We start from the raw sequence: 22,546 nt of genomic DNA, 5'->3' as shown, positions 1-22,546 counted from the left end.
GCGCTGACCCAAATGCCCGATGTCCACACGTTTTCTAAGTGCAGGTGTTTTTCGGTGGCCCATTCACTCTCACTGGTATCCCTCAGCGGGGCTCCAAAGCCCGAGCTGTACGCTTTCAAGGCCCCGCGGGGCGCCAGGCGAGGTGAATGGCGCGAGTCTTGGGCTGGCGACGGGCTTCCCTCCTCTGAGAGTGGGTCCGGCCCGGCCGTCCTCACGTTTCGCTTCACAGACGCGGCCTGTCGCGCCATCCCGGGGACCGGCGGAAGCGCGGCTGCACTTGGTGCTGCACTAAGCGCCTCCGCCGGTTTCCGAGCTGTGCGACCAAGAACAGTGACGCGCGCGATCCCAAGCGAGCCGGACCAAAAGGCGCTCCGGGCGGCGCGGCCTCCACTCCGCTCCGCTCCGCTCCACTCCACTGCGCCCCGGCCCCGGCCCGGCCCCCGCGGCCGCTCGCAAAACGCGGCGAGCGGAACCTGCACGCGGAAGCGCCCGCCGCACTGAGCATGCCCAGTCGTAGGGCCGACCGCAGGAGTTTTCTTTTCTTTTCTTTTTTTCTTTTTTCTTCCGTTTTTGATCTTAAGTAAGCGGCTTCCCTCCCACCCACCCCGGCCTCCGTCCCCTGAAGCCGAGGCAGCTGCGATGGCCGAGGGCCCCGGCGTGCTGCTGTCCCAGGCGGGTTGGTAAGTGGTGCGTCCCGGCGGGCCAGGCCAGGTCGGGCCGGACAGGGCCGGGCCAGGCCTGGTCCCGGGCCGGGTCTCGGGATGGGGTGGTCGGGGTTGGGACGGGGTGGCGGGGGTTCCGCCTCAGGGTGGGCGGAGGCCGCCGCCTGCCCGCGGCACCTCCTGGGGCCTCGAGCCGGCTCCGCCCCCGGCGCCTCGCGGGGCCCAGCGAGTCCCCCACTCCACTCAGGCGGCATCGGCTACCGCGGACTGGGCCGGGCGGCGAGCGGAGGGCCCGGCCGAGACCCGGGGCCGCGGGCAGGCGGCCCGACAGCGGGGCGCCCTGGTGCCGGCGTAGGCCAGAGCCCCGCGTGCGGAGCACCTGGCCTTGGGGCGCTGCGGCTGGACGGGGTGGAGGCGGAGGGGCGAGCGCGGCTGGGCCGCAGGAAGTTGAGCGGAGCCGCCGCCTCTGTCCTTATTTCAAAGTTCAGCACCAGCCGATGTGTAGCTGCCCTCCCCGCAGCGTACATACAACTTGGGAAGCTAAGATGACCGCATGGTCAACTGGAGGCGCGGAGCCCGCGGGGGTGCTCCATAGAACTTTTCTTGAAAGGATAGCGTCGTCTTGACTTTTACAGGCTTTTGGTATCAAGATTTTAGGATCCCAAAGCTACTAACATGGTGTAATATTAAGCAGTTTTTGGAACTGAGGCCATTATAGTTGTAAACATTCAATTTAATTCAAAGTTTTCCCCAACCTTCCATACCCCCGCCCTGTCTGGGCTGGTGAATAGGAAGGAGGACTAAGATGATCCCAATTCTGAAATTACTACCGTAATGAGAAGCGAGAGGGAGACATTGAAAGACCAAACACAAGTAGTGTGGTAAACTATGGAGTTGAGCAGAGAGCTTGAGAGGTGGTGAGCAAGGCTTCTTGACAGTGAAGTGCATATTGTTTTGTAGAACTGATACAAGATCATGGTTCGTGAAAGTAGGATGTTGAATTGGAATTAAGGCCAGAAAGAAAGATAAACTCCACACATTGCCACTATCTAGAGGATGTGAATTTGATTTTTGAAAATGAAGTTTTTGTTGAATACAGCGATAAAAATCATACCTGTTTTGGAGATACTCCTGGTTTTATTTTCACTTATTCACTCCCTTTCACATGTGTAGAGATTAAGAGAACTAAGTGGTAATTTCTCCTAATAAAGTGACTAGAAAATGATGGAATTCAGAGTTGAATATAGAGAATTTGGTCCCAGACTTTGTGCTTTTAATAATCTTTATGCACCCCCGCACCCCTTGGCGCAACAAAGTGTAACAAGGCGCAAACCTGTAACCACATCTTTGGGAGCATGAGGACTGCAAAAGCAGCAATTTAGTGAGAACATGTTTGAAAAACAAATTGAAGGAATGGAGGTGTAGCGCAGTGTGAGGACTGGGTTCAATCCCCAGTCTTTCAGTTTAAAAGTCACCTTATTCAGATTCACTTTTTTTTCAAAGGAATCTCTTGCTTCAGTGTCTTCCCAGGACTTTTGAATAATCTTTGATCATCTATTTTGGATTTCTCTCATTCTTAGGCGGAGCCTTAGGTCTTCAAACTAGTAATATGATTTCATTTATAAAATTAGTTTTTTTGCTGCATTTCTAGCATCACCCCATCTCCTTTACAAACAGTATTATTTGGATTACAAACACATGCTGAATTTGAGTTCTTTGGATTCTTAGGCTCTTTAAGGTCAGGGAACCTTACCTTATTTTTCTTTCTATCTGTAATGCTAAGGAGAGTACTATACATTGTAGAGTCTCTGTAAAGGCTGATAACATGAGACCTTGGTAAGCCCCTGGCTGCCAGAATTTCCTAAAGAAGACTACAGAATGTTAGTTTTCCCTTGCTTTGTTAGACTGTTAATCTCTAGAAATGTTATTTGCCACTTTAGATTGCAAGTTAACATGTTTCTTTCTTGTAACAATCTCTGCTGCCTCTGTATGGTTGACTGAAAGGTAGTAGGTTTTTGATCATTTCAATTCTGATATCCTGAATTTTCTCTTTTTTGTTTGGATTCTGTTATTGTCTCTAACAAAGCACGTTCCCCACCACCCCTAAACGTTTGTTAAAATTTTTGTAGTACTCAAGTCTTCTATATACTTAATTACTGTGGTTGTAGGGCCTAAAAGCAATTGCTAAAACACCTGCAGTATTAGCAAATTATTCTGTCAGGTTCATTTATGAAAGAGTAAAGAAATATTTAGTGCTGAAAAGCTTGTGCTTCTGAAAATATTTTTGACAGCATACAAAAGACCCATCTGAGTTTGAGTACTTACTTTTTCACTAGTGTTTAATGTCTAACCATTACAAAAATTAATATTTTAAAATATAACCTCAACAATAACCAGGTCAGCATTTGTTTTACCTTTATAATTTGTTTTACCCTTAATGGCCAGTAGCCCACAAAAGATTAAGATTTGCTGTCTTGAACCTAAGTGTTTTGGCGACATCTGCGATGTAGTGGTAATGTTTAAAGCACTCACTAAATGGCACTTTACTATGCTTGTGTCCGCAGAATAACTTCATACACATTTGACAGTATTTGTTTAGATGGCAGCATTACTGTGCAGTTTTGGTTTTCTTTATTACTTTTTTAGGGGGACTTGTCAATTTCTAGTAAAGGTGGTCAGAACAGTTTATCCGCTTTTTTTTTTTTTCTTATACAGTTCAGGTCAAAAAGACCTAGTGAGTTGTGTTTATGCTTTTGGAAAGGTGTTGTTCTTGAAGTTAGTGTTGCATAGTTTAATTCCTTTTGTGTGCAGACAAGGAGACCCACAGCTTGGAATATCAGTATTCAGCTCAGTTATAAGTGGCGGAAACAAGACTAGAGCCCAATATTTGTAGTAAAGATTCAATACTCATTTTCAGCGAGCTTTGGTTTTAATTTAAATTGTTGATCAAAAAGAATACATTATAAGATGGGGAATTAGGGGGCTGGGGATTTAACTCAGCGGCATAAGTGCCTGCCTTGCAAGCAGGCAGTCGTGTGTTCAATCCCCGGTACTGATAAAAAGGAAAAAGACCAAAAAAAAAAAAAGATGGGGAATTAGATTAAAACATCTTGTGTAAATTTACTTTTTTTTATTTGGAATAGATAAACTTATTTTGAGGTCATAGTATTAGGATCAAAGAAACTTGTGTTTTTTACACCTAGTTGATTAGTCTTATTTTTTTTTTTTTTTTGAAGCTAGGAGTATCTGAAAAAGTAAGGTGCTGTATGGTATGTTTTTGCTTTATTTAGCAGTTTGAACTAAAGACATTGTAAGTAGTGTTATAGTGTCATTTTATTTTTGAAAAATTATTTTCTGAGAAACTCTACTATTCCAATAACCAAGGTTTACCACAGAGTGCTCTAGGTTTTTGTGTTTTGTTTTTGTGAAGAGGGTGGAGGAAAGAGAGATAGAATGATTGAACACAACACGGGTTACTTTTTTTGAGGTTATTACTGGTGCTGACACTGTACTGACAGTTTTTGTATCACTGCACTGTACTTACTCCCTTCATTTCACCTTTAAACATCTAAGAAAACTGTAGTTTATCAGAATCTTAAAAGTAGTACTGGAGAAGACCAGATGGGAGAAGTTGAGAAAATAAACACAGCTGTGTGTATTATCAAGGGATGATTGCTTTCTTGTTTGAAAGAGTATATCTTAATCCAAGTGTTGCCTTGAGGTAGCCACTGGAAAGAAGGGTAACAAATTTATGACAATTTTGCTGGAAGTTCTAATTCTTAGCTTTTGACTTACCCAGTGATTGGAGGTGTTACTTTCACATTGCACTACACACTGGCTTCTTCCTAGAAAAACTCATGAACAAACCATGAAAATTAGATTCCTGTTCTGCAGTCCAGTTGCTTGTGCTTGTCTTGTTTAGATCTTAATCTTCAGATAAAAACCAACATTTTTGTAGCAGCGACAGCAGCAACACTAACCTTTGCAGAAACATCAATGTGACTGTACCTTCTTACAAGATAAGGTAATCATTAGGTAATAAAAGTTTATGTGAAGAATAAAAGAACTTTTGTTCCCTCATACTAGAGCATACCCCTTTAGGAGTAGGTATATTTGTAAATAATATTGGTAGTTCTTTTAAGGTTGTGTAGTCCAAGATTTTTTTATCTAGCATTATAAAATATCTTTTCACTATTATTTTAATATAAATATTCTTAATACACCTTTTTTTGGGAAAGAATCAGAACTATAATAACATTTTAGATGCTGAAGAAAGTGAGAAGAAACCATTTGCTTTTTACTTGGCTTTCAGGGAGGCATATTTTATTTTGAAGTATTTCCTCCTCCTTCAATGAACATTTGTAGATATCTCTTTCATTTATATTATTTGCAAAATTAAAATGATCAAAATAGTGTGCTTTTGTAGACCTTCTGTCTCAAAATAATGTTACACATTGCCTTGCTGCCTCTGTTGATACTGTAAACTAAAAATGACTGGGTACTCTAGTTTGTTAAACTCTTCAGTTTGAAGGTTCTGTCTGCAGTGATTTTTTTTTGGTAACTAACCTATAAATCTAGTTTCAACTGCCTCTAGACTTGACTGCCTCAAGCATAAAGAAGGTATAAAAAGAAACTTGCTACCTCAGCAAGTTGAAAATAATTTTTTTCTTTTACACAGCAGCATTTGCTAAATCAACTAAAAATCGCATAGTAACATTCCAAGAACTACAAAAATATGACTGCATCAACTTGTTTTAGCCTATGTTTTCTCCTTTTGTGAAAAGAAGAATATTGACATTGTGATTTATCATGTTACTGTTAAGTCCTACCAATCTACAAGTTTTTACTTTTTGAAAAGTCTAGGATCTGGAAGTAATTGAACAGCATTTTACTTCTAGATAACTTTTTGGAAGAAATAAACTATGCTTCTAATAATATTTTAATGTAAAAATTTGAAAAAGCACTTATAAATCCATTGAACAGCAAACAAAAGTAGAGATGAAGGGTCAAAAATGTGTGGAATAATGTAACAAATTAAAAAGGGTGTAAAATCAGCCACTGATAACAGAAAAACAAGACAAAAACCAAAAAAAACCCAAAACACTGGTGATGGAAAATAAGGAGTTAAAGGCTGGACAGAGAGCCTTCCTTATCCTTTAGTACCTGTAATGTTTTCAGGTTTCACTCATATACTTGAACATGTTTCTAGTGTATGTGTGTGCATATGTTTGTGCAGCCTTCTCACATATATTATACTTCTATGGCCTTTAAAGGAAAGACAAATAGCTACTTTTATTTTAGTATAGTGCTCCTCAATGTGTATCTTTATAGTAATCAATGCAAAGAAATATATAAACCTATTCAATCATGTGTGTTCTGAAATACATTTGTTAAATATGCCTCCTGTATACAGTGCACTTTGTTTATTACTGGGATGTAGCGATGAGTGATGAAGAGAATTTAAACATATTTATAAACTGGTATTTTACTGGTGAGGCACTTTTGAAACACATTTGAGAGCTGTTAACTCAGACTTGGGAAATCTGGAAAGCTTTCCAGTGTAATGTATAAACAGGGTTTGTTGTATATATCTTCTCTTAATATTTCATGTAGTTTTTGTCTAGGAAAAAAACAAGGCAAGTTCATCAATGTGCCTATTAAAAAGTAAGTATTGAACATTGCGTCGTGGTACTTTCATTCGTGTAATCTGATGTAGTCTTAGAGAGGGAAAGTCATTACATGTCCATAGGTATTATATCTAGTGAAGCACACTAATTGCTTCAGATGTGCTTGAGAGGGAGTTTGGCTTCTTTATGGCAAAAAATGCATCCCTAAGATCTAGGGGTGAGGGGGAACGGTTAGCCTAAGGGGAGAACAGCATCTGCAGAGGTTACATGGTCAGAGAGAGCATGGTTCATACAAACGCGTGAGGGATTAGAGTGACTCTAGGGAAAGAAAGAGGGGCAGAGTGGTGGGAAACAAGGGCTGGGTCATGTAGGCTGGACCTCGATTACTATATTTTGTTCTTATCCTGTAGAAAATCAATTTTTTTTTCTATAAAAATGAAGTTTTAATCAGGAGATAGGATAGTTAAGGTAGGGATGACATAGCTAGCTTTGAGGTATCTTTTTTTGAAAATTGGAACTGGGCAAAAGTAAATGGTGATGGTTGAGAAAGAGAAAGTAGATTGCTTTGAAAGAGGTAAATGGACAGAACTTTTGGATGAATTGGGTATGGGAGTGACAGGGGTGTGAAGGGGTTGATTTCCAGGTCTTACATTTGTATACCTGTGACCACATTCCCAAAAAGGGATCACATTTTACATCATGAATTGAAGTTGGGTATTTAAGTTGGGGTGTCTGAGTCATCTAAAATAAGATGCCAACTAGGCATTAGTATATATGAATCCTAAGAAGATACCAGGGTATATGGAAGTATAAATTTGGAGTCACTTGGGTATAGCTAGTGATTCAAACAATGCATGAATGAAGTCATCTAAGGCTGTATGCCTGCATTTGGCTACTGAACACCTAATGTGTGTAGTCCAAGTTCATATGTGCTTATATATCCAATATATATTGGGTTTGGAAGACTTAATATCAAAAAAAATGCAGAGGTCTCAATTTTTGTATCAAGTATATATTGAAATAATATTTTCAACGTATTGTGTTAAAATATATTTCTGAATTTTCCTTTTTTTAAAAAATGTGGCAGCCAGAAATTTAAAATTGACTTCCATACGTCTTATTGTTTTTCTGATGTATATTATTGGTCCAAGGATCAAATTTTGAGTAAAAGAATAGGTTTAAATAATAAGCATTTTGTAGAGAATTATTATTAAAGAAGCATCAGATGGGGAAAAACTTAGAATGCATTAAAAAGTCATTGAGTGGGCCAGGGATTTATCCCAGCAGCACAAGCACCTGGCTGGCAAATGAAGTCGTAAATTCAATCCCTGAAAGTCATTGACTTTTTAAAGAAAAAAACAGGATTATCTTTTAAGAGTTCTTCACTAAGACCATGTGATTAGATCAATATTAGTTTATTGATTTGCTGATATTAAAGAGAGATTTGAAATCATTCATTATAAATTTAGATATTTGAAGATTTACCTCCCCATTCCTCTAAATATAAAACTCAAAAAATCAACTGCAGGTTTTTATACAGTAGTCTGTCATGGGTACTCAATGCAGAATTAAGAAAAAATGTTTTTATTTAGCTAAGTTGAACCAGATAGAGTTAGAATGTTAATAAAGGTGGATTTTGTAAATATCTAATATGAAATACTAAATTTGTTACTGCTTGTGCTATTCCCTGCTCCCAAAGCCCCATGTAGCTGGGTAATAGGAATGTGACGCTTGTGAAGGTGTGCTGATAACCGAACCAGAGCAGTGACTTGTAGTAAGGTAGTTCTGGGTGTGACTGAACAGATTCAGTGCAGACCGCAGCCCACCCAACCGCCAGGCTTGCAGCCTAAATGGAATATAAAAAGGGGGGCCTGCTGCCGCCACCACCGTCGCTGCCATTCTTCTGCCTGCCTCTACTGTTGTGGACTGATTATTTTCTGTCCTGTCCCTCTGCTGTGCTGCCTGGTTGGAGCCAGCTAATTGTGAACTGAAAACTTTACAAACTGTAAACAAAAAATAAACCTTTTCCCCTCTAAGCTGTGGATATTGGGTATTTTATCCCAGCAACAAAAAAATAAAACAGATATTGATGGAAACATTTGCTAAATATTTTATAATGGATTTAGAATTAACTTCTTTTCTTTACACATTTGTTTTATGAGATATACTGCAAAGCATCTATTCATTTAATTTATAATTCAGACTTGCTTTAATTGTGGGATCTGAATTAGGAGTTAGGAGATACAGTTATAGCAGTGACCCCACCCTGGTACTAAAATCTGTCTAGATTACTTTATCATTGGTGAGACAAAATATCAGACTCCCACAAAGGAAAGGAAGAAAAGGATTGTTTTACCTCACAGTTTGTAGAGGTTTCGGTCCACCCTGATTTCATGGTGGCATGGCGTAGGAGAAAGAGCTCATGGCATGGTAGGGAGAAAGTAGGGAGCCGTTACAGGAAGAGAAAGGATGTGTACTGAACACCTTTCCAGGCCGTGCCCACAGGGACCCTCCTCTTCTCACCAGGCTTCAGTTCCCAACATCTTGTCTAATTATAAACCCATCAGTGGACTGGTTGAGTATCACACCAATGATTGAGTGGCCTCCCCAAAGCCTCATCTATGAACACATGAGGCTTCTGAAAAGACATTTAGGTATGAGCTACCACACATTCAAAAAGACAGGGAGCATGTGTGTAACTGTTCCTGTGGGTCTTTCTGTTTTTTTTTTTTTTCTTCCTATAAGGCCACCAATATTAATCATTAGAGCTCCACCCTGATAACCTTATCTAATCCTAATATCTTCCCAAAGGCTTCATACCTAAACACTATATTTAGGATTAAATATCTACCCTCTTTAATACCTCACAACCGGGACTAAACTCCACAGGAGTTTCCCAGATGAACTGCATTCCAGTCAAAGCAAATGAGCTGTCTGCAGGATTATGTTGATTTGACTTCTTTGCTCAGTCTTGCTTCTTTAGGATGGATGATGTTGAGGCCTCACTGAAATTACTTTGGTACAATTTGAAGTTGAGCAAAATCAGAAGGTCCCTATTCCCTTATTTTGGTTGCTGCTCATACATTTTTTTTTTTCACTGAGTTTTCTGATTTTATTTTATTGCTCTGCTTTTACTTTTCTTCCTTGTTAATGTAATTAATTACACATTCATCAGAAATCTTTGGAAGCGTGTATTAATTAGGTTTTTAATTAAAGATTGATGCAGAATGAAAGTTTTCATATTACATGTATTAAAAAACATGATAACTGGGGCTGGAGGTTTAGCTCAGCGGCGTAAGCGCCTGCATTGCAAGCAGGCAGTCCTGAGTTTGATCCCCAGTACCGATAAAAAGGAAAAAGACAAAACAAAACAAAACAAAACAAAATTTAAAAAAACACGAGAACCATGAAATGTCAGTGCCCATTTTTGTGTCTGTTTAAATCCTTATTTGTATATAGTGACTACCCAAAAATGACTTTTATCTTTGTTGGTAAACATATCTTTAATTGTTCTTTGTGTACAAAAACAGTTGCTGTTGTACTCATTAAGTTTTCTAACGCTTATGAAGACTTCTTTTGCAGTGATAATTCGTGATTTAAAGATACCTTTATATAGTTCCTTAATCAGGTTGAGAGTTTAAGTTGAAATTTTGATTTCATATCATGGAAAAGAGTACAGTGTCATTATCTTTAACAAGTACAGGATAGTGAAAAATGGACCAAATAGTTAAAAGATAAGCAAAAAATTGTCTAGTCTGGTTGCATTGAAATGGCAACAGTTCCTTGAAATTTTTACCAGTTTAAACGTCTATAAATAAGCATTTTCACTGCTGTTATTTTAGTCAGAGTATAGAAACTGGCCTGAGATACATTTATTTGATATTTTTAAAAATGCTCTATGTTTATTAGGTTGAAGGCTGGGTGAGACCTCACTTTATACAGGCCTGATTTACATAGTCTTTTTTTCCTCCTCTGTCATAAACCACTTCAGTGTTGGTTTTGCTTTATGTTGTTATTTAGGGACCTGTGTTGCTTTTTACTGGTTTTTTTTTTGTTTTTTGGTTTTTGGTCTTTTCATTTCCAAGTATGAGCTATGTAACACAAAAATTGTCATCACCTGGTAGTTTATTAGAAACACAAAGAATCAGTCTTCATCAGAGATTTAATAAAACAGTTTTTGTACTATAAGAAGTTTTCTTCAGTGATTTTTTTTTTTTTTTTTTTTTTTTTTTGCACGTTCAAGTTTGAAAAGCACTACTTTAGGGCATAGTCATTATCTTCATGTTCAGAGCATGTCATTCTTCATGTTAATAGTATACATGTTCATTCCACATCTGGGGTTTAGCTTGCTGGAGAGAGGACATCAGAGAGTTATCATGTCAAATCACTGATGGCAATGGTGTCTTTTATCATATTTTTGGTCTCACATCTCCCTGAAAGAGATTCTAAGTACTTTGGTATAGCTCAGTGATTTTCATCCTGTATGCTATTTAAAAAATTTTCCAGTTTGTCATAAACTATTGTAAAATATAAAACCTGTGGTAGTATCATATTATGAAAGTTTCTAAATACGCAGTTTCTATACTCATCCCATTTGCAGCAATAATGAAGCTTGTAGATTGACATGAATTTGTATTCGCAGATGCTTGAAGAATTCTGTTTTTCTTGAACATTGTTTTTTTCATTCATTGACACTCTTGGAATTCTGCTAACTTTGAGTAAACTGGTATGAATAAATGAAGCTCTATTTATTGACCTTTAATACTGTTTCAGTTAATTTACTTAGTCTACTTTAAAAGTACTTTTAGTGATAATCTTATATTTGTAAGGGCTTCTCATCTTGCAAAGCCCTTTTCCCTATAGCATTGCATAATAACTAGCATATATTTGCTTATAATAAAGAACTGCAAGCCTTGGTGGTTTAATCATATTGCTTACACCTAGCATGACACATCAAAGAATAGTCACATTTGTTATGATAGTGTTTTTGTACATTGTTTCCTAAGTACCTGATTCTTTTAGTTATGAATTAATACTCATTTAATCTGGAATTACAAAACTTATTTGTGTCATCATATTGGCTTACTACTTGACTTGAATTATTTCTGCTTCGGCATGTTTTCATGGAAAATGAAATTGGGCTATTGTGTTCCTTTAAAATGTTTTGCCTTATTAACAATGCTTTTTATGTGGAAATTGAATTCTTTATAGTTATTATTAATGTTTTAAGCAAAAGTATATGTAAAAATATGCGATTATGTATCTTTATGTAATCTAAGACTTGTACTTTCAAAATGAAAAATAGGCTAGTGCCTGAATGTTTTTCTTAGCATTCATCTTGCTTGTTGCCATTATACCCTGCCTAATATTCTCATGCAGTATTATTTTCTGCAATTTTCTTTCTTCTTTTCCTACCAAGTACCCAGTACCTATGAACAAATGGGCCAGTAATAAATTAGCATTGTGAAACTATCACTGAGAAATGGGCTTGAAGGCTTGAATCAACTTGTGTTTGAAACTGAGAAAAAGATATACTTTCTTGTTACCTCATGACATCTCTTAATGAAAGTGTATTTTGCTATTGGGATTTGGTAATCTCTCAAGTTAAAGATGAAAGTAATGCAGGAACATTGAATATTTCATATTATATTATTTCATTTGTACAAGAAAAGAAAATTTCAGAAAAAGCCTTAATATTTAGTGTTTTAATGTGGGCATGAATTAATAAGACTCAAGCTAAAGGTGGCTAGTTTCACACTCTCATTGGAGGTGTTGCATTGTTATTAATATTTGCCTTTTAGTTTTGTATATAAATATTTTGCTCGAGTAATGGAATGTCCTCTAAAATTAAATTATTTGAGCATAACAAAATATACAATATATAGTGTTATGGGACAATATTAGTTTTATTAAGACTAATAAGATTTTTATCTTTATTCCTCCCTTTTTTGAGAGGAAAGGATGTATCTTTTGAGTCTAAGTTTTGAAGAAAGATGGATTACTTAAGTTAACTCTAAGTGAGGAGTTGGCAAAATATGACCAGTGGGTGAAATCTGGCCTGCTGCTTGTGTTTTTGTACATAAGATTTAATTGGGATACAAGAAGAACTATTCATACAATTACTATGTATGGCTGTTTTTCTGCTAAAGAAATAAAATTGAGTATATGTGACAGAGATCGTATGGTCTGGAAAGCCTACAAGTTTTACTCTGTGGCTCTGAACTGAGAAAGTTGGTTGATCTTAGCCCTAATTAATGACATAAATGTGTTAGTGCGTTATTACTTAGAGAGAGAGAGGGAGGGAGGGAGAGAGATTGAAACAAGTAGGACATGCTGCATATTCCAGTATTTGTCAAAGATAACTTGCCAGAACAGTGACAGTCTTTGTTCTAATCCTTCTTTGCACTGACTGCTCTGAATGGGAGTGCCTCACAGATGAGTTAATCCTACTTGATAGAAATGCACCAGTATTTGCAGTGGGGGCTCTCTATTGAATACAAACGACAAGTATTTTTGAAATAGTCTACTGATTTTAATGGAACTTTTCCATTATGCTCTGGGGCAGATAGAAATCCTTTATTGACTTTGGCTGAGCATTTCTGTCAGCCAGTTGGACAACTTTTGGATTTTATAGAAAATGTGGACGATAGTTTTGTTTTTAAAAACCAAATCAGTACTTAAAGTAAGATAAAAGTACTTGTGAGTTGAAAAGCCTGTTAATATCAATCCTGAATAAAATTTAGGAGTTTGTTTTTAAATAACAAAATACATTTGGTAGCCACTTATGTTTAGATTAATACGAGATTTAGGGATTGGCTTATTTTCTCTAGAAATTTCACTTACTGAAAAAGAAGTCTCAGTTTGACGTATTATGACAGAGGTCGATGACATTTTGTAACTGTTCAGGTTCTAGCACAAAGGGTCTAAAAACAGTTCTTCATAGCCATTGTTGTGCTCTTACTCATGCTTTCACCTTTTTTGCACGTGTGCCAAATTTGTAGAGCTACCATTTCACCATGTAAATTCATATTACTGGGATCCACTTGAACAATTTCCATTTTCAATGTTATTCTGATTATAAAAATTGCATTATTATTTCATCAGAATTTTTATACTTAACTACTTTAGTGTATTGGGACTATAGTTAAAATAGTGATAACATTTTTGTTTTACAAGTGTAAATAGTAACAGCCTAATTCTATAAGTATGTACTAAATTTTTGCTAAGTTAATGCAATGATTAAGAGAAGTGTGAAGAATAGTAGTTTTTCTGTAAAATTTTTTATTAATTTTACTTACTAAATTGTGAGATATATGCAAATAAAATTGTTGCTTTTCTCAGATAGCCAACTTGTAACTTGATGAATCCCCTGGGAGTCACCTTAACCTGTAATCATTTAAAGTTTTAAATCAGTAATATTAAAAAAAAGATTTGTTGAGTTTATAAAGATTCACACTGGCTCTTCAGGGATGGACTATTAGGTCAATGCTAGGATTACTTCCAAAAGATGAAAAATATTTCCAAAAGATAAGAAGTATAAAATAAAAAGCGGCCTTTATTCTGAGAACATGGAGAGAGATGATGGGCACCCCCACCGCTGGCGTCCAGCGATCTCTCTGGCAGACACGTGGAGTGGGGGTATGTAAATAGCTTCTGTTTGGGGTGGAACCTAAGGCGGGTCTTAGGGATGCACAGATAGCCCATTGGTCCTAGGTTTGGCGCCATATGTAAATTTTCTAGGGGCAGGAAGATGGCGTCACAGGTAAATTTCTAGGGGCAGGGGAGATAGAGGCTTCCTGCTTCCCGTTGAGGCTTTTCTGGCTACAATGTCCTGTCTGGGCCAAAACCCTTTCAGTCAAGACTTAGGCAGAGACAGTTTAAAAAAATACACTTCAATTTTTTTGCAAAGTAAAATTGAATAAAGAACTCTGGTATTCAGCAATTATGAGTTGGCTCTTCTCTCTTTTTTTTGTCTTTTTCCTTTTTATCAGTACCGGGGATCGAACTCACAACTGCCTGCTTGCAAGGCAGGAGTTTATGTTGCTGAGCTAAATCTCCAGCCCCGGCTCTTCTAACTCTTCAAAAATAAAACAAATTGATAATGTTTATTTTTTTAGTGTTAGTGCTGGTTATTTCTCAGTGTCCTTTTACTTAAGAATCAACTGTAGTGAATATCTCAGAATTGAAATTTATAAACCCAGTGTGGTGGTTAATGCCTATAATCCCGGCACTCAGGAGGCTGAGACAGGAGGATCACTGAGTCGAGGCCAGCCTGAGCTATGTGATGAATTCAAGGCTAACCTGAAGTGCATAGTGAGACCCTGTCTCAAAAAGGAAAAATAAATTGTGCTTTATAAGTTGACTTAATGTAACATCACATCAAAAATAATCTATGCTTTTACTGACTTTAATCTTTCTCAGTATCTTTGTCCAAAAGATTTTTAAAGGAAGATGAGGATTATATAGTTCTGTTACAGATTTCTAAGGAGTTGCAGGGATTTTTTTTTTTTAACTAGTTTTAACAACGTATTTACAAAACAGTGATTACTGACAGATGAGAATACTTGTTCTCACCTTTCCCATCACTGAGCTAATATGATCAATTATTAATTGCAGTTTTATTTTAGTGTTATTTAATGTTATTTCCAAACAAGTATGTGAGTGAAGATGTATTTAAAACATTGATTTAACAAGTAGATACACACCACCTTCAAAATCTTAACTTCTTTTTTAGGAAATATTTTGTGGCTTTTTCCCTGGTAAAGATTTTTTCTTCGATGTGAGAGTTGCTGTTTTAATGTTGAGAACCAGTATCATTGTGTTTGTATGATTGAAAAAATATAGTAAATGTTTAGATTTTAAAATTCTGCAGCCAACGACACACTGCCATTGCCTTCAAAATGTTCTACCTGCTGTTGAAAACACTCATTCCATCACTCTTGCCACTCCTTGAATCAGTTCTTGAAGTCCTCCCTTGTGTCTTTAGTTGCACTCTTGTGGCTGCCTTGATGTTCTGAATCAAATCAAAATGTTCACCATTCAAGCTTGTCTTGGCTTTGGAAGTTCATGGCACCAGAAGTGGAGAGTAACATGGATGAGGACACCACGATTTTATAAGCCTGCTCTTCCTTTCCATGACACTTGACAGCTACATTCACCATAGTTTTGAGCATGCCTGGTAAAAGCATACAAAAGAGGACTTCCAGAGCTGCTGCAGAACTTGGGAAGAACAACAGGATATGTGTGCTTCCACTGAGGGAGGATTTTGAGCAAGATTAATGAAAATGTCTTTTGCTGCAATAAGCTTTTTACAAGTTAAACATTGATCATACATTGTGTGTATATATTTTTTGTATTAGTATTTGCATCGTGTTTTTTGTCTTTTGTAGCCCTGCTTTTCTCCTTCCTGTCTGCTGTACTTTTTTAACACTACTTTACTTTTTTACACTACTGAAATGCTTTTGCCGTAGTATGCAGTGACCTCCCAATTGTGACATAGCCTTTAGGCCTTTCTTTGCTGACCTTTTTGCTACACTGGACAGTTTTTCCATCTGTAAGTTAACTTACATTTTTTTTTTTTTTTTTTGGCAGTACTTGAATAGAACCCAAGGCCTTTAAAAAATATTGGGGTGGGGACATGGGATTTCATTGAGTTTTTAGGTTGCCCGGCTGGGCTGGAACTGGCAGTCTTCTTGTGTCAGCCTCCCAGAATGCTAGGGTACAGGCATGCATGCCATGCCTGGCCTGTATTCATTATTGAAATTCTCTATTCCTTCTCTGTCTCTAATACTGAAGAATTCTTATTCTATTCATTCCTGTCTGATCATTAATTTTGCTATTGTCACATACTCATCCCACCATTTTCTGCTTTTTATGGCTGTGCTTATAATGTGCTATCTTTTGTCCACTTTTTCATTCTTATTTTATCTGATTTCTTCTTTTTCTTGGCTGTAATAATACTTTATTGTTGGCTTTTTTATCCTACAAATTCTGTTAATTTTCCACTTTTTGTTTATCTTCAAGCTTACTAAGCCTTTCCTTTTTTATCTGACCTACTGTAAATCCTAGATATGAAGTTATTTCTGATCGTCTAGTTTCCATTTTTAGTATTTCTATTTTTTATAGTTCTTGTACCTTTTGAAATTTTTCATGTTTGTTTGCTGTCTAGTTCTTCCCTGAAGTCTTTTTTATTTATACCATGATTTTTTTAAGTGCCTGTCAGTTTCAAAATTTGACTCATTCTGAGCTTTCTTCTGTCAAATATTTCTTTTCTTGATTGTTGTGTGAATCTTCATGCAGTGTTGATTTAATTTTTATTGTATGCTAGGAGACGTTTTATACAAAAGAGCTATATAGAGAGGGGAGAAGAACCGAATCAGCTAGATTTGTGGTTATTTTCTTTAAGTATTGGTAGATCCCAGAGGTAAGCTGCCAACTTTGAAACTGAGGGATCTATTTTTCTCAGTTTTATTACTAAACTACTAGGTGCATGGTTCTTTTTCTGCTTTCTGAGCCTCGAGATCTTCAACCCCATTCACCTATTTCCTCTGTTAAAGCCTGAAGTACCTCAGTGTGGTTTCTCTCAGTGCTGTTAGGAGAACCTTGCTTATTGAAACATTAAGATACTTAGAAAGGTCTATGTAAGTTTTCCTACCTGGTTTTGAAAGTTGAAAGTCTAGTGTGCTTGGAAATACAGGAGTGTGGAGAATGGAGAGAGATGGTGAGTTTGTTTCAGTCATTAATAGCTGAAAACCTTGTTTATCAAAGGGAACTTTGACTCCTTGCCTTGACTGACACTCTCTCTCTCTCTCTCTCTCTCTCTCTCTCTCTCTCTCCTGATGTCAGCTTTTGGCATACACCACCTGAGTACTTGAAGGCCTGTGTGAGAGTTGGCAGATATTTGCAGACTTGCTTGTTACAGGAAATCCTTGGGATTCTGCCCTGTCAAACTACACTGCCTGGTTGATTTTCCTTTATGCTGTGGTAGCCACTGCTGGTAGCCACTGCTTACTTTTGCAGAGATGAGGAGCTGTGACTGTCTGCTCTCTGTGAAAGGCCTATCATCGCCAGAGTTTAGTTCATACATGTTTCAGTGTTCTCAGCTCTCTTACATGTTTAAAAATCTGATTCTTGTTTGTGATACTCTTTTTTCTAGATCTCCATGTTTCTCTTAATGTTTCTAATTTTGTAGAACCTTTCCTCTTAAAAGTAAAAAAGATAATCTTTCTTTGAATCTTTTAAAATACTATCATTTTTATAGTGGGGTAGAAAATGACCATGTCTCCTGTTTGTAATAAAATTTACCTTTTATCACTGAGTGAAGGTTCTTTTCAATGTACCTCTTGAGCATTGTGACATGGAGCTGTACTCATGAAATCCAGGCCTCCTACTGATGGGAAATATTATTGTGTTCTAATTGGCCATAATGAGATTCATTATACTTTGTAGTTATCAGCAATAATTGCATTTTCATTTGTTTTCTAGCATAATTTTTTTATGCTTTAGATTTCCACTTTATAATTTTTAGTCTGTGGTGGTTATATTATTTTTTTTTTCAGGCTTTAATTTGAATTTTAAAATGTTTAAAAATTCAGATTATTTCTCTGGGGTGCTAATTATTTGTATTTGTTTCTTCTGTAACAAATTGCATTATAGGTATAAATGGATTTAATGTGTTACATTGACATTAACTAAAGCTGTTTTTAATATTGTGAATCTAGTGATTTATTTAAAGTAGATTAGTAGTTTTCAGTATTTAAATTATGTTTTGCAACAATATATTCTTAAACTTCAATTTTTTAAACTATAAAATTCTAATGCAAATAACTGTTTCTTTTAACTATAGAAATAAGCTAACTCTCATTTCAGCTTGTAACAAGTAGTTAGAAAATAACCGCCACTAGTTTAGGTGGTGAAACATAAAAGTATAAGGTACAGTCTCCCACAAGTAGGTGACAACATGTTTGTTTAACATTTTAATAAATGATTAGGAGGAGGAAGAGTGCAGATAATTTTTAGGCTGTTGAGAGATACAAGCCTTTCTACCTGATAGGGTGCTAAATTCAGGGGTTTAAAACATAAAAGGATATTTCCATTAGCATGTTTTTCAATTAAAAGCTGAATTTTATTAAATCTAGTAGAAGGTATGTATTATTATTTAGTCTAAAGAAAATACACCCGTTGGATTTTTTTTTTCCCCATTCTTTTTTAAGAAATAGTGATCTGGATATAAGTGCTCACAGATAATTATGGTCTCTTGTTCCTTTTATAAGGAATTTTACAGTACGCATTTTTAAAAAATCTGGCATAAATGTACTTATGAGAGTTAAAATTTCCTGTTTCCTTCTATCTTCAGCTCTCTGCTTTATTTCTTTTTTCCTTTCTTCCTTTATGGTCTGAAGAGGGGTGAGATTTGGTCAGTGCTTGGAGCTCTATATTGTTTCTAAGGCATGTTAATATAGCTGTGTTCAGTGTTTTCTTTAATCATTCATTTGTACAGGTTTGCCATTTCTTTCTAACTGTTCAACTGTGTAACTTTCAGTATGTTAGTTATATGAATTTTTTTTTTATATAAAAAGAAGGTAAAATAATACTTTCTTTTTAGGGTTACCATGAAGAATAAATGAAATACTTAATCAAATATTTAGAGAATTATCTTGCATTTAAAGGTACTGTAAATATTTGCTGTTACCCTTGTCATTATATCAGCATCATCCCCATCCCAAAATCCTCTCTGGTTCATTCTGTCACCATATTCTGTGTACTATTCATTACTTTGCACTTGAAACTTACGGCTTCCTAACTGACGCATCTACCCTAATTTCTGTTTAATTCATACTTTCCAGACTAGTTTACCTAAACTAGAATTTTAAGTCAGGACACTCTCCATTGTATTTCTCCACTGTTCACAACCTTGCTTGGAAATTAAGTTCTCTTGCCTACTCAGTGAAATCTTTATAGAGAATTGACTGAAATGTTTAAAAAATTTGGGGGACATGTTCACAATACACAATAACTAATCATCTGGGGGAATTAGTATATTTATATGTATATACATATATAAAGACCGATATATAGCACATTTAATCATTTTGTAATTCCTCCCACTGCCCTCACCACTTCCCTTTTCTCCAGATTCCCTTTCCATTCAAAATTTGTAATAGGTTTCTTTTTCCTAAGGATTTTTCATTTGTCTTTCTTTCATCCTTTTTTTTTTTTTAAAATACAGAGTATGTAGTTCAGAGCAGCCTTCAGTATATAGTTGGCCTCAAACAGTGATCCTCCTGCCTCAGCCTTCTGAGCATTGTATTAGAGGCATGCACTATCATGCTTGGGTTTTCCTCGATACTTTTGAATTAACTGAGTTGGTGTCTTTCTTTTGTAACATTAGTGTACAGTGACATTCCATTGTATTCTTGGTTAGTTATACTGTTTTCACTTAGGTAGCTAATGAGTTTTTTTCTTTTTTGTAATGACAGTCACTAATATTTTAAAAAATGACTTAAAATTTATATCAAACTAATGTTATGTTTATAGTTTAAAAAACTTGTTCTGAAAGACATAATAAAATCTACAGTACCTACTGTACCTGTCTCTCACTTATCCTTCCTACTTTTAATATTGAAATATTTCTGATGGTGATCTTCCTTTTCCAAATAATGTCTTCTTATCAGCCTGGCTTGATTTTATAAGCCTTAATTTAGTTTTGTTCTATGCTCTGTCCTTTCTAATAAATTACATTATTTTTTAGCAGCTCATTTGCATTCCCTATTTATTTGTATTTTTCCAGTGCCAAAGTGAATGATGTATGCATTCTGTCATGTGGCTGTAATTATTTTATATCTCCTTTTTTTTTTTAAGAGTAGAATATATTTATTGAGAAAAAGAAAGCTTTTGTCAGAGAGACAGAAGGGGTCCCGAGCAGGTTGCCAATGACTCTGGCTTTTCCAGGGACTTTTATAGAGTAAAACCGTGTTATATCTTCTTATTGGTTAACGATACAGTCAACTTACGACATACGAAATTTACAATATTTCTGTTACATTAACTTTCGATTTTCTTTAAATAAGGTCTTTTTCATTTCCTTATCCAGTTTAGTGTGCTGATTCTAATTGCCACTTTTTTTCCTTGTGTTGTATTCTTTATTATATCCTTCAGTTCTTCAAAGGCAGACATTCTCCATTGGTGGCAAATGTCCCATGGGAGTAATGTCTAGAGACGTTTTTGGTGGTCATATTTGAGAAGTGCCATTGGCATCTAGATTTAAAGACCAGAAATGCTGCTAGATATGCACAGAAAAGCCTTCAGTAATATCTTAGTCATGTTCCTCTTTGCTGGGTCACAATAACCAGACACTCACAACTAAAATGAGGAGACAGGTTTATTTTGGCTTGTGGTTACAGTCTGCAATCCCATGGTTCCCAGAGGAAAACAGCTTGGTGGAAGCTTTTCATATCTTGGAGACCAGAAAAGAGAGAGAAGAAAGGAGCTGGGGAGGAAGATTATATGCTCTCAGGTCTTCCAGCCACATTTCCTAACAATACATTTAGATTTGAGCTCATACACGTATCCACTGATGAGTACTGCCACCAAGATCCACTCACTTCTTAGTACATGAGTGTTGGGGGGACATTATTGATCTAAATAATGTGGTGTGTCAGAATTATCCAGCTCCAAATGTTAATGTACCAAGGTTAAAAACAAATTGTCACATGTAGAATTCAATCTTCCTTAGCTTTTTCTGACGTTTCCCTTTGAAATACTCCTTTCTTTTTTCCATTGTGAAGTGATTATTCAGTTCTGTGCAGATCTCTTTTAGAATTTCAGTTTATTACTCATTTGGGTTGGATCCATTTTCTAGTTCCATTTTCTTTCTTGGTTTATTTCATTTCCTTGTTAGATCACATCCTCAGGTAATTTAATTTTCTATGAATGAGTGGATATAAGTAAATGTATGAGACATTCCGTATCTAAAACTGGTTACTTTTCCTTCACATCTGAGTGATAATTTGGATGGCTATAGAATTATAAGAGAAAATAATTTTCTTTCACAATTTGACAGATTTAACCATAAAAAGTCTGGTGCCAGACTTCTTCTTTCTTAGCAGTCTTTTTTTTCTCTGTGGAAACTTTATTGTACATCCTTGGTATTCTGAAAATTATCAGATGCTTACCTGGGTATTCTGTTGCCCTCCTTCCATTTATTTTGTGAATTTTCCAGATGGGTATGACAAGTAATGTTACCAATTTCCTATTTTAGCTTTGGAAAATACTTTTATATTTTTGCTTGCTCATTTCTTCTCTATATTATTTTCTGTCTTTTGAATTAATAGTCTCTAGATTATTTCTTAAATTCTAATAAAGTTTATTGTTGGCAAAAAATGAAGTGTAAGCCAGGGATATAGTGGCACGGGACCTGTGTGGCAAGCACAAGTTTGATTCCCAGTACCAAAAGAAAAAAAACATAGATTTATATAATAAATTACAGGTTTTCAAATACCCACAGTTGACAGTTATTAATATTATGGCAATTAAAAAAAATTTAAAAAAGGGCTGGGGATTTAGCTCAGCGGCATAAGCACCTGCCTTGTGAGCAGGTGGTCGTGAGTTCGATCCCCGGTACCGGTAAAAAAAAAAAATTAACATTATGGTAATTGATATTTTATCTTTTTTCTAATTAATAACTTGCAAGTAGAAGTTTAAAGTTACAATTAAAATTTGTAAGTTACCATTTGACACACTTTTTTTTCCTATTTCACGCAGTACTGTGGATTGAAACAAAGGCTGTTGCATTGAGATACTCCAATTCCTTTTTAATTCAACAGGATTCTGCTGTCATTAAGCTGCCTAAATTGGGCTCCGATTCGCTAACCTCTTACCTTAGACTCTGAGTCCTGGGATTGAAAGCGTATACCACCATGCCTGGCTCATTAATTCACATCTTTAGTCTTTTTTTCCCTTTCTTTTCCTGATCATATTCCCATTATGGTTTTTGCATTTCATCTCTAAATTTAACCTCTATGTATACATAAATGTTATGTAGGATTATTTGGAAGATAATTTAAGAATTTACTACTTCATTTACTATTTCTATTTACTATTTCATTCCATACTTTTTCTCCTCAATAACATTATGTTTGCCCTCTTTTCATGGTTGTGTATGCAGATCTGTTGGTCCCTGCATGCAGGAATTTTATCTTGCTCATTGTGAAATCCCTGGCAAACAGAACAGTATTTGTTATACCATATTAGCCACTT

At 36.4% G+C, this 22,546-nt stretch overlaps 1 protein-coding gene across 5 annotated transcripts in view; it reads left to right on the top strand.

Moving 5' to 3' along the window:
• The first annotated feature begins 494 nt into the window (after positions 1 to 494).
• Tdrd3 (tudor domain containing 3) overlaps positions 495 to 22,546 on the top strand; it is a 133,542-nt gene continuing 111,490 nt past the window's right edge. For 4 of the 5 annotated variants that reach the window (XR_010041798.1, XM_063232697.1, XM_063232696.1 and 1 more), the window contains exon 1: positions 495 to 680. Coding sequence is in view for 3 of the 5 variants with exons in the window: in XM_063232697.1 (XP_063088767.1) it covers positions 640 to 680 (41 nt within the window). In the remaining 2 variants the exon portion in view is untranslated. The remainder of the gene's footprint in view (positions 681 to 22,546) is intronic. The other variant, XM_063232699.1, reaches the window with a different exon arrangement.

This window comes from Cavia porcellus, unplaced genomic scaffold (genome assembly GCF_034190915.1).
Source record: "Cavia porcellus strain 051 isolate PalLab524CR breed Dunkin Hartley unplaced genomic scaffold, mCavPor4.1 scaffold_21, whole genome shotgun sequence".
Lineage (NCBI taxonomy): Eukaryota > Metazoa > Chordata > Mammalia > Rodentia > Caviidae > Cavia > Cavia porcellus.
Note: the sequence above shows the minus strand (reverse complement) of the source record. Positions and strands in the feature narration are given on the sequence as shown.